Source organism: Lactuca sativa, chromosome 5 (genome assembly GCF_002870075.4).
Source record: "Lactuca sativa cultivar Salinas chromosome 5, Lsat_Salinas_v11, whole genome shotgun sequence".
Taxonomy (NCBI): domain Eukaryota; kingdom Viridiplantae; phylum Streptophyta; class Magnoliopsida; order Asterales; family Asteraceae; genus Lactuca; species Lactuca sativa.
This window is the reverse complement of record NC_056627.2, coordinates 301,248,967-301,264,926: the sequence shown is the minus strand read 5'-3', so window position 1 is coordinate 301,264,926 and position 15,960 is coordinate 301,248,967. Positions and strand designations below refer to the sequence as shown.

General features: G+C 35.9%; 1 protein-coding gene across 2 annotated transcripts; it reads right to left on the bottom strand.

The window, feature by feature from the left end:
• Positions 1–1,158: 1,158 nt before the first annotated feature.
• Positions 1,159–10,118, bottom strand: LOC111892623 (receptor-like serine/threonine-protein kinase ALE2). Of its 2 annotated transcripts, XM_023888676.3 has the most exons (21): positions 9,317–10,110; positions 8,764–8,862; positions 8,643–8,690; positions 8,363–8,503; positions 8,033–8,131; positions 7,854–7,940; positions 7,542–7,604; positions 7,229–7,303; positions 7,036–7,122; positions 6,850–6,936; positions 6,342–6,569; positions 6,173–6,259; positions 5,811–5,912; positions 5,505–5,708; positions 5,321–5,401; positions 4,875–4,967; positions 4,412–4,783; positions 4,045–4,326; positions 2,772–3,155; positions 2,087–2,330; positions 1,159–1,998 (listed from the first exon to the last, which is right to left on the bottom strand). In XM_023888676.3, the coding sequence occupies exons 1-21, from the start codon at positions 9,396–9,398 to the stop codon at positions 1,353–1,355; spliced, it is 3,591 nt and encodes a 1,196-aa protein (XP_023744444.1). In that variant the 5' UTR covers positions 9,399–10,110; the 3' UTR covers positions 1,159–1,352. The 2 variants fall into 2 exon arrangements, with proteins under 2 accessions (XP_023744444.1, XP_052627761.1); XM_052771801.1 differs by lacking the exon at positions 8,033–8,131 and having other exon boundaries at positions 9,317–10,118.
• Between the last annotated feature and the right edge of the window lie 5,842 nt (positions 10,119–15,960).

The window sequence follows — 15,960 nt, the reverse complement described above, 5'->3', positions numbered from 1 at the left end:
ATACCTGACTCGGAATTGAAAAATCATTTTTTGTAATCGTATTTTTCTTGCTACATCTAATTGATCCGGTCGTGTTTTTCTTTGTCCATCCTTCGGTGATCGAGTCGTCCATTCAAAAAAAAAAAAAAAACCCTATTGCATCGTATTCCAAAGTCAACTTTCTACTCGATCGTACTACGCAAATTCTAACCGTTTTTTGCACCTTTGAAACAGTTATATATACTTTGTATTATTTTTAATTAACAAATTTGTTTCTTTAAAAGATTTGTTATGAAATCATAAACTACAAAAGTCATAAAAAATACAATGTTTATAATCATATTATAAATGTTATTTGGGTTATAGATTCTTTTCAGTTATATTAGGTCCTTAATTATCTTGTACATGTTATCCGGGTAATAACCGAACTGAACCGATTAATACCCGAACCGAACCGGACCGAACCGGTACCCGTATTGGTTATTTTGTTTGGTTTTCGGTTCACACAATTACCCTTATTCGGTTTTCAGGCTATTCGGGTTAGAGTCGGTTCGGTCCGGTTCCGACCGAATAACATCCCTAGTTCACAAAAACAAAGAAACCGATTATAAAGATTGAATATGTGAAAAAAATGAAGAAATCGGTCATAAAGATTGAATGCATGTACAAATATTAAGGACTAAATGTATGCAAAATGAAAATTATATTACCATATTAAGTAATTTTTTTCTAAATTAACTTTAACCGAATGTATATAAAAAAAATATAGACAAAAAAAACTCAATAACTAAATTATACAAAATAAAAAGTATAAATTTTTTATTTTTTATTAATCACGGGAAAGACTCCTTTGGCTTCTCACTTCTGAGTTCTGATAATGAAATTAGAATAAATAATACCTCTACAATATCAAATATTTTAAAGTTTCAAAACAGATCCCTGCTGTTTATGTCTAGTTATATTCAAAATCTATACTTTATTAAGATTTCAAGTTATAACCTTTCTGCCCGTGCTTTTTATTTTTCTTTCATTTCAGTTATTTTCTAATTTCGACTCAGGAGTGCTTTCAATTTTCCTGATGTTAAATATACAACTACGCACACTAAGTTTACAGAATTTGCTTGATGGCCCTTCAAGTCTTGAAAAATTATGATTATGCACAAACTTTTAAAGAAAAAGTTACACAAAAACTACTACTTTATAAAAACCGGCCCAACCTCTCATTTGTTGCTATTATGTGTATATTTACAAATATACCAAGGAAACAAATTCCTAGTACAATGTAACATTTTATCTATACATTTCACATACAACACAATTTGCCGCCAAAACAACCTTGAAAAAAAAAGTCAAACAAACCCCCAAAAAAAAAGTCAACGTGACCGTGACAATAACCTCAAAACTTCACCATAATCGCTCATACTCCCACTCGAAAACCTCTTCATTCTTTCCCATAACTGCAATCGTCTCCTGGGCCTCAATGGGCCGGAACTCGAGCTTATCCTATACGAATCTACATCAAGCCCGAGCCCTGAAAACCCGCTCTCCACATCTAACGGGCTCTCATAGCCCGTATAGTTGGACCGGGTCGGGCCTGATTCAGGCCCGGCCCGCTGGTCAAACTCCATGGACGCTAAATCCTCTTGGCTACAACTCCTTGACCCCAAATCTTGTGTCTCTTCACACTCATTACACACCAATTTCAAAGCTTGAACCACCTCACCCATAAAAGGCCGGTGAGACACCTCGGGTTGCACACACATTGAAGCGATTGCAGCCACTTTGGCTATACTATCAAACGGGACTTCCGGGCTCAATGACGGGTCGATCAACAAGTTTAACCCTTCTGGGCTCGGGAGTAAGGGTCGGGCCCACGCAACTAGGTTTTCTTGGCCCGATGGCATTGACATGTCAACGGGCTTTCTTCCGGTCAGTAGCTCGAGAAGTACCACACCATAGCTATAAACATCACTCTTTACAAGAAGATGGCCCGTCATCGCGTACTCGGGGGCCACGTATCTACATAAAAAAAAATCAAGAAAATTGTATGATTTGGAGTGTAAAATGTTTTTTTTTGGAGGGAAAGAAATCGAAGGATGTAATGTACCCGAATGTGCCCATGACACGGGTGGAGATGTGTCGGTTGTCTTCATCTAAAGCGGTTCGGGCCAACCCGAAATCGGAAACTTTTGGAGTGAAGTCGTCTTCTAAGAGAATGTTGCTAGATTTGAAGTCGCGGTGTATGACTCGTGGGCTTGAGTCTTCGTGTAAGTAAGCTAGCCCACGGGCTGCACCGAGGGCTATCTTTAACCGGGCCCGCCAATCCAAGGGTGAGGTTTCCTTGTCAATTCCTGAAACAACCAAAGTTTACCATCTTCATAAACAAAAGTAGAGCATAAAAAGTCAACCATTTTGAGCTTCCAAAGTCGACTAAAATATTTTTTTGGCTTAGATGACATTTGACGTTTGTTATGTTGCAGATGACATGACATGACATGACAGGTTGTACAAAATGTCAATGGGACAAAAATTGTAATTTTTTGTCTAAAAAGATGGAAGACATGACAAAACACGTTGTACTGTATTAGGATGTCAATGGGAAAAAAACTACATTATACTGCGTTTGTCATGCATTGTACCGGAACCAAAGTCAACGAGACAAAAATTGCAATTTTTTGTCTCACCCAAAAAGACACTGCATAGACTCGCTCTTTTTCTCGTCCATTTAAAAGACATAAATACCCTCCTCAGTCCTCACACTGCTAATCTTAAAAAATATATCATAGCTATACCATGAAGATGAGATTCAACGCTTCCATTTGGGATGAGCTCATAAACCAAACACCGGTTTTTTTCCTCGGTACAAATACCGATCAACCGGACCAAGTTTCTATGATGCAAGCGGCTAAGCATCTCGACTTCAGCCAAGAATTCCCGACCCCCTTGTTGATCATCTCTCTTAAGTACTTTAACTGCAACTTTTGTTCCATCTTCAAGAACACCATTATACACACGCCCAAATCCACCTTCACCAAGAACTCCTGATTCATTGAAGTTATCGGTTGCTTTCTCCATTTCACTTGAACTAAATGTCTTAGCGGATCCCGTGTATGCTATACTAGAACGGAATGATAGTGAATTTGACTCGGGCCCACTTCCGATTGATGCACCCACCCCTGCAAATACAAGTTTTAGATATATGAAAATGAGGTGTTGTTTCTTTTCGACTTAATCTGATAAGCTATATATAAGTGTTTCTCTTTTACTTTATACAAAAACAATGACTTGATAGAGAAAATCTTCCACATCTAGTTGGAAGTTTTTCACAAATTTGCCCTCGGGCATGTTGTCGTTTTTTCGAATATTTTTTAAACATCATTTATCTTAAGATAAAAGTCGTCAATAAAGCTCACACATGTGTGTGTATATGTATGTATGTATAGCCAACCTTATATTTTTACTTTTAGGGTCAAAAAATTGAAAACCAATATGAACTTTATTTACTGATATTGTAATAAAGTTTAGGAAAAACACCTAACTATTATTAAAGTTCCGTTTAGGTCATTCAAACTATAAAAAACTTCGAATGAGGACACCCAACTATACAATCAGGTTCATCAAAACCACATCCTCCCAAAAATGACAAAAATAGCCCTAATACACATCTGTTTAGTCCAATACAGAAAAAAATATAACTTTCAACTACTTATTTTTTCTGAGGTTTGTAAGCGTGGCAAACAAGCCCCCAAACTATGGGCTAGTTTTTGTTTAGCGACTTAAGTTCAAAACAGAATTGAAGGGTATAATGACTATTTTACCACTTTCCAGTGTAATTTCTTCCAGATTTGGTGTAAATGAACCCAGTTACATCGTTCGGTGTACTTCTAAGTTTCAAGGGTACAACAGTCATTTTACCATTTTTCAGTATAATTTCACCCAGATTTGGTGTAAATGAACCCAAATACATAGTATAGTGTACTTTCATCTTTTTAGCCTAAAAAAACCTTCTTCAATAGTTCAATGACAATTATAATCACTAAAACTTTTATATAAATTTTGAGTTACCTGATGATTTTGTGACAGAAGGCAAAGTAGCCGGTGGGTTTGACCCTGATTGAGCCCTGTTCCTATCTTTAAACACCAAAACCCAAACCACAACACCAACTAGAACCACAGCTACAACCACTGAGAAAGCTATTATAGCAATCAAACCACTATTCAGCTTATTGCTATGCCTCTGTTTACTCACATCAACACCCAATGGTTTCACATCCCTTCCATTGTTTCCATGACCATATGGTTCACCATTATAGCTTGAAGATGGCAAAGGTGGTGATGGAGGAAGCCCTGAATTCAAAAAAAAAAAAAGTTCTCCAAGATAAGCACTTTGACTTTTCAGGTCAAACAAACTCATTATCATCACTTCATATACCTGGATATTTCACGAAAAGAACTTCATAATCGCCAAAAAGTGAGGACTTAATTGGGACTTGTTTCATCCATAATCTTTGAGCCACAACATATGCTGTATAATTTTCAAAAATTTCACCAAGGGGTACTAAGTTGATTATAGCAATTGTTTTTTCTTGATCTTGGTTGTCTTCATTTGCTCCCATGATTCGAACTTGACTTGATTTTAGAAAGAGTCCAGAAGCCATTTCAAATGCCAGCTCAGATACCAATGGGAAGAAGGTGTATAATGAGATGCTAAGGCGGAGCTCCACTTGCATTGGTAATACACATTTGCATGGTGTTCCAGGAGGGGTGTTTGTCAATGGATCCACACATACTATTGATGAGCAATCTACAAATTCAATAAAAAGAGTAAAATCAAGAAATCTTGAATCGATTCTTGATGAGAGAAATAACTCAATAAGCAAAGTTTATCTACATACCTTCATTGGGAGGTGGAGGTGGTAATGCTTGAAATGGCTTTGGAATCATTGGTGGAGAACGAGAAGGGGAAACTTTAGGAGAGAGAATCGGCACTTGCAAATATAAAGATCATAAAAAGATAAGCTTTTGAAGGGTAAAATGGTCATTTTTATCAAATTCAGACTGTTCATTCGGTCTGAAAAAGAAACAATTTTTGTTGACACAACATTAATCCCTATTTGTTTACAAATTTGACTTGATTCAGAAAGAACGACTTAATAGAGAAAGTCAAGGAATGAAGGCTTTCCCCCATTAAGCCCTATCTGTTAACAAATTTTCCTTCATTTAGGTTTTTTTTTTTTTTTTTTTTTTTTTTTTTTTTTTTTTTTTTTTCTAAGGGTGTTGCCATTTTCTCAATTAAATATTACACATCATTTATTCAGATAACATTTGAGGAGTTTCTTACTTGTAGAGTGTACAGGTGGAGGTGTTGTAGATGGAGAGAACGAAGGTGAAATAGAGTTTTCAATTGGAGGCACAGCCGAATCTGCAAATCATTTGAAAAAAAAAATTGTAACTTTTTGCAATATAAAAGTAGAAAAGATTAAAAAAAATTAAAATGATAGTGTGCATGCATAGATAACGCATACCTAGACTTGGTGGTGGAGGGGTATGGTGGCTTGGCTTACTCGCCGGACCTGGTGGCGGTGGTGGTAGGCGGTGGTGCATTGGCCTACTTGCTGGTCCAGGTGGTGGTGGTGGATACAATGGTGGTAAAGATGGTGGCGGATGAGATTTTGTAGGTGGTGACTTGTAACCTGAATGTGGAGGAGGAGCATGATGCACAACTGGAGCTACATAAAAGAAAGAACAATTATTAAAATATTAATTTTTGGTTATACTCCATATAATATAAAAATATATAAGGAATTTAAAAAAAAGAAAGAAAAAGAAACCTTTAACTGGAGAATGTGGAGGTGGAGTGATGTTGGTTGTTCGATTTGGTGGAGAAGAAACCGGAGAAATGTCTCTTGGAATAGGAGTTGATATGGGAGAAACTGCAAAATTAATAATTAATTTATTAATTATATGTTTATATAGCATCCCTACTTTCATTTCTTCCTATTACAACATTCTACTTTGAGCACAAAAAAATGAAATTAGAATGTTGAATGGAAAGAAATGAAAGTAGGATACTATAATAAACACATACATGAAAGTACTTTGCTATTTCTTGCATTTAGCCTTTTATTTTTAAACAACCAATATATATTTTGGGATAGATGAAGTATAAAAAATAAAAAAATAAAAAAGACACCTGGTAAATTTGGAGGAGGAATGGATGAGTTATGGTGGATTGGCTGCAAATTTCCTGGCAAGTTTCTTGGAGGCAATGCAACAGGCCCTGTAAATTTAATTAAAAAAAAAAAAAGATCAGATGAATGGAAATAGATAAGCTGCATAAAAAATATGCATTTATAGTTCACCTGGTAAATTAGATGGTGGTGGTGATGATGATGCAACAGGAGATGGTGGTGGTGATGATGCAACAGATGGTGGTGGTGGTGATGCAACAGAAGATGGTAGTGGTGATGATGCAACAGATGGTGGTGGTGGTGATGATGCAACAGATGGTGGTGGTGGAGGTGATGCAGCAGAAGATGGTGGTGGTGATGATGCAACAGGAGATGGTGGTGATGGTGATGCAATAGGCACTAAGATTGTAAATTTTATGACATAAATTTGTAGTTAGAGTTATGCCACAAATGAACAAAATACAAGAAATAGCTACATACTTTGATTAATTTGTGTATTATAGCATCCTACTTTCATTTCATTTAATTACAACATTATAGCATTGTATTTGGAAATCAATCTTTTTTATAGCATTAAAAATTGGTTATAATTAAATGAAATTGCTATAACAAACTAATTAATGAAAGTACGTTGCTATTTCTTGCATTTAAACTATTAAAGAAACGGATTTTTGCTTACCTGGCGAATTTGGCGGAGGTATGGCGGATATAGGCGGAGTTGGAGGTGAATTTCTTGGCAATGTGATAGGGGGAGACGCCATAGGGGCTGATTAGCAAATTTTATGAGAAAATATTAGTCAAAAAACGTAAAATCAAATTAAAAAATATTATTTATGAAAATATCAACCAAAAGATTTTATCCCACCTGGTGAATTTGGTGGAGGTATGGTGGATATAGGCGGAGTTGGAGGTGAATTTATTGGCAATGTGCTTGGAGGTGATGCAGAAGGGGCTGATTATGATTATGGAAAAATGTCAAAATATTATTTTTGTAATGATTATTACTAAGGGCAAAAAGGTAATTTTTTCAATTGAATGTAAACTTTATCTGTAGTCACCTGGTAAGTTAGGAGAAGGTAGAGGCAATGTAGGAGGTGAACTTGGTAATGTGCTTGGGGGTAAATCAACAGGAACTGCACATATTTATAAAGATTTATGATAAATAACATTAAAAGAAAAAATCATATTTTAAAGTTTTAAAGAATGTCACTTTTCTTTTGGTCATTTCATATATTAGTTCTTTAACTAATTAAAATATTCAAAACACTTGGAATACTAATTATATGATGATTACAACTTCAAACAAAAGAAGCACATCCTAAGACAATGATTACTAAGGGTAAAAAGGTAATTTTCAGTTTCAATTTAAACCTGGCAAGATAGGAGGAGATGGAGGCAATGTAGGCGGTGAACTTGGTGGTAAATCAACAGGAACTGCATACCAAATAACACAGGAAATATCAGGTAACAACAACAACCTTTTTCAAGAAACCTTATAATAAACATCAATTACAATTTACACACACCCAAATGCACTTTTTGTATATATATAACACTGAAGAAACATTTCCAAAACAAAATTTATATCGGTTTTCATCTAGTAAACTAAAAATTCCAATACGCCTTTTCTTATATAGTTTGGGATTTTCAAATAAAGACAAAAAAAAATAGATATTCCATTACGTGGCAAGTTAGGAGGTGTTATGGGCAATGTAGGATTTGTTGGTGGTGATGCCTCTGGCAACTTGTTTGGAGGCGATGCCATGGGCCCTACACATAAAATATCAAATTTTAAATATAATTCCTCATTAGATACAAACTTTCACAATCATATTCTAATATACACACACACACACACGCACCAGGCAAAATGATTGGTGGTGATTGGGGGGAGGATGGTGGCACTTGAGCCACGGGTGGTGGATTTTGAAGCATGTCTTGTGGTGGTGGTGCCATTTGTACTGCATTGAAAATTCTTAAAAGTCAATGCAATGAGTGTTTCCTTTTGACTTAATGGGGACATGACTTAATCTGGTAAACTATGTATATATAAGGGTGTTTCTTTTTAACTTACTGCAAAAAGAATAACTTAATATAGAAAGTCACATAAAGGAGACTTTCCTATTTAAATACTAACTTTTTACAAATCAATCTACTTTTTAAATATCATTTATCCATACAACACAGTTTACCTGACATGGTTGGTGGACTGACAGGAGATTTGGAATCCGGTCCCTTTTCCGGTTGAGGAATTGGTGGCACGGATACCGGAACGGTTGGCGGGACAGCTGGCGGGCTTGGTGGTGAGCTTTCTGGGATTGATATGATTGGCCCTGCAATTAATGTCACATTAATTTTGATATGACTTATTTTGAGTTTTAATTAAAGTTCAAAATCATTTGAAGTATGCAAACAAATCCATGTAAATTTCAAATTTTGACCTTGAAAATTAAAGTGTAAATGAGCATATACCTCCTGCATTTGGTGGTGGTTGATTTGGAGATTCAAAATGGGGAGGATCTGAAAGGGAATTTGTAATTGAATTAGATTTAAAAGAAAAAAAAAATGTTTTTTTATAAAATAAAAGTTTTACCATTTGGTTGAGATGTTGGACCAGGTGAATTGCTAATTATTTGGCCTTCATTAATGGGAGGAGCACCAGAAAAACTAGCCGATGGTGATATTGTTTGCCCTGAAAGTAAACAGTATAAATATATTTTAATACAAGAATGAAATCTATTTTTTAAATTTTCTTAAAGGTGATAAAGTTCATGAATTTTCTGGAAATATCATAAATCTTCCGAATCTAATGACGAATATAAGTTTTTTTTTTGCTAAATTTGCAAAGATTCATCGAATTACATCAAATCATGATTACAAATTGATTGAATTACCATTCATGTTTTCACATTTTTTGACAGTAATTCATATTTTCGCAATTAGTAATCACAAAACAAGAACAGCTTGCTCCATCGAGATTTATCAGGAATGTAGCTCAAACACAAGAATAAGAATCAAAAAGGAAGAAACAATCAAACCCACTTCGAAATTTCATAAATTTCCCAAATGGGATCTCAAGAAATGGCTAGATTTGGATATTATCCTTACAGAATCCAAAATCTTGAGAAGGGTAATAAGGGAATTACCTGAAGATACTTCAAGAACCAGAGTACTAGCAATGGCACAAACTTGAAGCACCAAGAAGAAGTACTTCACCATCAAACCCATCCCATGAATACGAAGAATTAGTAATCCCCAAAACACAAAACCCAAATTGATCCAAAAAGAATCAAACCCAAATAATAAAAATAATAATAACTCTTGTTACTTATTATAATAATAGACTGAACATGTAAAAACTTGAAGCAACAATAAAAGAAGAGAGAGAAAAAGGGTTTAGATCAAAGGACACCCACAAACAGTGAGCGACAAGCAATGAAGAGAAGGAGATGGAGTTCCTTGAAACACTCCAAAAAGGGTTTCGATTTTTTTATTATAAGAGCATAAAATTATGCTCTGTAATTTGCAGAGCTGATTCGTAAAGGTCGACAGGATCATGTTACTATTACAGTTACATACAACTGTTATCTTTTGTTTTCAAGATAAAACTAAATTTAATTATATAGTATTAAAATGAAAAGAACATATTCTCGTATATTACCAATCTTTATACTAACCCAGGATTAAAAACAACAACACTCGAGACAATCAAGATTAATTCTTTATTGTATTAACTTCTGCAGAAATTAACAACTTTTTCAAAGTGTACCAAACAGATTATAAAAAAGGGGGGGTTTGGTGGGATTGAGGAGGGAGGAATGGATGTTTTAGAGACTTTTTTACAGGGGGATTTTCTTGAAATTGTGAAAATAGAGGAACCCCACCAAATGTTTTGTGAAAAAAGAGTTAAGAATTAAAATTGTCGGTTTCTGTTGAAAATTTTAGAAAAGGGTTTGATGGGTGGATTAAAAGGGGGTTGCTTTGACCGATTTGGTTCCTCGATTTCGGTTGATGGTGTTGGCCATTCAAGAAGGTGGAAAATAAGAGAGATGGCATGTGCCTATTTGCATTTGACAACTCACCTTCTTTTTGTGTGAATGTCAAACAAATCACGATAACGATATTGTGTTAATTTTTAGGTAAATCTTTAATTTGTTACATTGCATTATTTTGGAGATTAAATATCATAGAAATTAAATATTCTTCTACTTTTTGTTTCTACATATTTTCCTACCTAATTAAATAGTTATATATATATAACATTTAATGTTCATTTATTGAAATTTAATGATATTTTAGGATACTAACATGACACATGTCATCATTTAAATGGGTAAGATGATTGGTAGGAACACAAGGTAGGAAGATAGTTAATTTCTCTAAATATAATTTACAATCAGATGGGTTAATCTATATGTATAAATGGTAATACATAAAATATGGTCCTATACAAAATAATGCACAACATGCTAATACTCTACTACGTCATTGCAGTTTGAAAACGTCTAAATTGTTTTTGAAATCTATGAATAGAGATGTATCTGAGTCTAAATGAGAAGTATCTTCAGTTGTCCATATACTGATCGGTGTCGGGTTGATCAATGGACATAGCGCCAAAGGCTTAAACCAAGTCGGTAGCTTGATTATCAAAAGGTGGGAACCACTCCCATGGTAAAGAGAAGGCGTGGCAGCATGAAGTGCATCATATTGGTGTTGTCGTGTTGGCGAGGCGGCAACACAGATCTGTTGGGAGTTGCGTTGGTTATACTCGATTGTGATGAGGCAACAACTTGGTTGTTGCTTTGTTTTGATGGCGTTGTTGCTGTTGGAAGTGACTGTTAGGTGAGGAGGAAGTGGCTAGTAGGTAAGGAGAAGGCCACAGAGGTGTGAGGAGAAGGCCACAAAAGTTGACATTGCCCAACCATAAGTGTGACATAGTACACTGTATGGAAGCCACACAAAAGTAGGTTGGCTGTAAGCGCCGATTAGCGCATGAGGACGTCGGTTTTCATAATGTTCACATCTCCGTTTGTTAGAGGAACGATTGGAGTAGTGGTTACATTGTGAGTTATCAATGGATCTATAGAAGGGTTAGAGACTTGAGTTGATATGTGAAGTATTATAGACGAAAAAGACTAGCTATTATGGGTCAGCCGAGATATGGGAACTTGAGACATGTGTTGTTCCTCTAATGAGAGCATGGAGCAAGCTCGTAGAAAAGCATGGAGCGGATTGCGGTAGTCAGATCATAGTGGTTATATTGTTAATTTTTCTAGATAATCCATTGATTAAATAACTAACAAAAAATGTGTTTTGGATGGTTCATTGATCAAATAGTAGATTGTGGTACTGAGTCCCTAAGTTGTACACGTTGCGTACACTATGCTACGCCCAACGTACAAACAGATTAAGCACCTTTTCCATTAAGTGCTTAATACTTGAGGTTTTAATGTCCAATCTTTAGATCTAAGTTCATTAAGACGTCCTAAGGCATAAAGTTGGCAACTTTATGCCTTTGCATGTTCCATATGCTCCCAACAACCCATTAAGACCTTTCCAAGAGTCTCAATCCATGCATGAGGTCAACACCCATCAAGCCTCCATTTTTATGCTAGGAATGGGCCAAAGGACCTCAAATCTATCCTCCCTAATCTCTGGAGTTGCTCAAACTCTCAAGAGGTGGTCCAAGAACATAAAAAGGGACTAAAGAGAAAACCCTAGCTCTAGAAATGAAAATAATGACCAAAGGTGAAAGTTTTTTTACCTCCTTAAGCTTCCTAGGTTACTCAAAATGTAAGATCCATAAGCTCTTCTTCATTCAAGCTTGTTTCCTCCTCTTCTTTGTAGCTAACACACCAAAAGGATGGTGTTTAAACACTAATATGCTCAAGAACACACACTCTAATGATTTTAGGGTTTTCAAGGACGTTTGAGGGTGAAGAATGCTAGTTAGGGTGAGGATCAAATGAGATAAGGATGCTTATATAGGTCTTAAGTCAGAAAATTAAGGTTTGGTCCTATGTCGCATACGCCCCGCGTACGTGAAACTCCTCCGCGATCCTTCCTCCATGGTACGCTAAGTGTACCCTTAGGTACGCCCATCGTACTAAAAAGGGACCATTTTGCCAACTGGATTATTTAAAGAGATTAAAATGGTTTACCTGATTTGAGTGTTACAATATGCAGAAGTCGTGGACTTCTGAAGTTTCATGATCGATCAGTGTATGGTAAATAGTGAATCGGATATAAGTTGCTTATTAGCCTAAGTAACCTAAACAAAAATCGTAGCAGCCGTTAAACCGAGAGTGTACATATAGAGAATGTCCAAATCTGACTTCGTAAGAAGAAGTTATGATTTTTCTAAGCTCCAACGTAGCAATGTACAACACTGATATCGCCTTTTAGATCGGTTGATTGTTAGCCGAAACAATCTAAACAATAATCGAAGATCTCCTTAATAAAAACTCGATAATATAAAGACAGTCGAGAATGGACGTCGAACGAGAGAGTTATAAAAATTTAACGGATTTTAATAGTCTAATCCTGTTTAAAATATGACTTTAAAAATAAAGTCAAAATTAGTTGACAAAGTATAAATGAAAGTTGTAGATCTCGTCGATAGCTACACATGGATATAAAACCCATAAAAATGGATCTCGTATGAGCAAGTTGTGAATTTTATAAGAAAACAGAAATTCATGCATGCACAGACAGCATGTGCAGCACGTACTGCCACATCACCCAGAATGCGACACGTGGCACCATGCAAAAAGCAACACGTCACCCTCTTCCGACCTAATGCACAGTGCACACTCTAATTTAGCCTATATAAACCTTCGAAAATCAGCTCTTTCCTCACACCACTCTCCTAGATTCTCTCTAGAACACTTTCCACCCTTAGTCCCTTTTACTCCCAAGTTTCCAGCCCCTTCGGCGAAGCCTTGTGGTGTCGGGTAGCCGATGAATAGAATCTCCTGGATCAGGGTTTTGCCTGCATAATTCCCGATCTTTGCTAGATTACTCTATAAGTTAATCTACACTTATTTTATTTTAGTGTAACTTTTAATTGTAGTCATAGTCGTTATTCTGAACCTATAATTAAGATTTATCAGTGATTCCAAGTCATTATATTGATTGGTCTACTTACGGGAGTGATGACTAGGCTGGATTTAGTGAGGTGTTTAAAGTGGGATTTCCAAACAGTATATTATTTATACCAAACAGACTCGACCTTCGATATGATCCTACCTGGTTATTCGTTACTTGATATATCTTGATGTAGACATTGAAATTATTTAGGAACCTAGACTATAATTATTATAGTCGCCAGGATTATGAAACTAGACTAAGGCTTAGTGATTTATACGTCTAGGTCTCTTTGGAAGTACAAAGTGAAGCACTGCCAAAATCCTCAGTCACCAATTTTATTAGGTGAGTGCATAGTCTCTTTCATGAACATGATTTAATACAAATATTAATTAAAGTATTAAATATTTGTTGATAGTCGTATGTGAATTATATGCTTATTTCATGGATTATATGTTAAGATATATATATATATATATATATATATATATATATATATATATATATATATATATATATGCAATGCTATGTGTGAACCAAATATGATTCTATTTTATAATAATAGATAATACTATATAACAATATTAGAAGTAGAATTGTTGAGAAGACAAGCAAATAATAATACCTAATACTCTGTATGGAATATATATACACTAATGATAGGTCGATGTAACATCCAGATTCTTGGAGGTATTTAAATTAATATATTTTTGATTTTGGGTAGTTCCATGTCGCGGTGAAGGCATCCCACAACGTGGTGATGCCCGTTGGGTCACATATTTTAAATGTCTGCCACGACATGGTAACCTATGGCCACGACGTGACAGTTGTTTAATGAGAAACTCTAATTTATGGGGTTTGCGCCTTATTTAAAGGAAAGTGATGGCTAAGGGGTGCTTACCCTCAGCCTCCATCACACTCTCTTAGCCTCCAAGCAAACCCTAACCTCTATTGTTGCTCTCTAAGTTTTATGTGTTGATTTTTGAAGATTTGAAGAAGAAGGAAGTGACTTCTAGTCTTGGATTCAGCAAGCAACTATTCTTACCATCTTATTATGCACCTTTTGGACTCTTGTAAGTCCACAAGTTCTAAGCTTTTTTATTATAAGTAGAGGTGTAAGTGATCTGATCTACTCGTGAGCTACTCGGGATCGACTCGTTAAAAGGTCGACTTGAGATCGAATTAAACGAGCCTGAGCCGAGCTTGAGCCTAAATATGAGGCTCGTTTATTAAACGAGCTCGAGCCGAGCTTCAATTAGTAGGCTCGCGAGCCTAAACGAGCTTAAACAAGCCTATATATACACATACATACACACACACATATATATATATATATATATATATATATATATATATATATATATATGTGTGTGTGTGTGTGTGTGTAGGCTCGCGAGCCCACTAAATTGTTCACGAGTTGAGCTTGAGCTTCGTTTTAAGGCTCGAGCTCGAGCTCGAGCTTCCTCAAAATTAAACGAGCCGAGCTCAAGCTTGTCCCATTTTCCTCTTGATCTTGTTAAATGGGATGGAGAAATTTCATAAAGGTTGCAGCTCTATGAATCTCTGGATCATTTGGAGTAGTTCATGGGTTAGATCTAAAGTTTTATGGTTGGTTTGTGCCATGCAAAATATTTGGTCATAAGATCCCATTTTAACCTAATTTGAGTCTAATACTGGCATTGGACATGCAAGTTTATAAAACATCAATCTTCAAGATGGTTTTGGTGTTATAAGCTCTTCTAGAGCAAATTAGCTTGTGAATTAAGGGATTAAGTGCTTCTTGGTTAATTCCTTGCCATTTCTTAGCCTTTTTGGATCTAGGACTTGAGATTTAGAGTCCTTGGTAGATCTTAAGGGATAAATGTGGAAACGATATCCATTTGGATGTTAGAAATGATCAAATTTGAACTTTGGAACTTTTGGAATTTGAGGATTCAACTTAACTCATTAGGATGTTTTGGGATCCAGTTCCCACGGTGTGGCCTAGGCTGCTACGACGTGGCGACTGGGAGAAACGCGATTGTTTTGTCATTTGAAGGCCACAATGTGGCCAAGGATGGCCACGATGTGGAGGGTCAACCTTGGCCGTTAACTTTGATTTTTGACATTGTTTTGGCTAGGTTTGACCTATGGGTACTTTGGACATTTTTATTTATATTTGAGTTTGGTCAATTGTCTTGGAATAGGTGTCCGGTGGAGCTGATTTACGGAGCAGGGATCCGTTTAGCTATTTTCCGTCTATTTGTGAGGTGAGTCTTCTTACCATCTTAAGTAGGTCGAAGGCACCAAGGCCGGCCCACTGTATTGTATGAGTAGAATGTATGATATTGTATGAGTTTAACTGATATGATTGCATGATTTATGTATGGAGCTAATCTAGGCTCGGAGTCATTATGGACTCGGGGTTGATACGAACCCAAGGGTTAATACGGATTCGATACATCTTATTGCTGTTATTTTGGGGTGCTACAGACTCGGGGGTTGATACGGACCTGACATAACCACAGGTTGTTATGTTTATGTTGTTGGGTTTTGATCATTCTAACACTCCTATGGTGTACATGCAACCCTAGAAATCTTGGATCTATGTTTGACTAAGATACATGCAAAATGATTTTCCAAGGTTCATAATCCTATCTAGCATACATGGGGATCTTTTATTCTAATAGTTAGTAAGAATTACATACCTCTTTGTAGCTTGGAT

Bases quoted from the DNA above. Each gene is read 5' to 3' on its own strand.
- LOC111892623 (XM_023888676.3), bottom strand. From the start codon at position 9,398: ATGGGTTTGATGGTGAAGTACTTCTTCTTGGTGCTTCAAGTTTGTGCC. The intron at 5,913-6,172 runs GTGTCTTTTTTA...TTAATTTTGCAG, and splicing joins TCCTCCTCCAAATTTACCAG to TTTCTCCCATATCAACTCCT. The intron at 3,156-4,044 runs GTAACTCAAAAT...TTGTATTTGCAG, and splicing joins TTCTGTCACAAAATCATCAG to GGGTGGGTGCATCAATCGGA.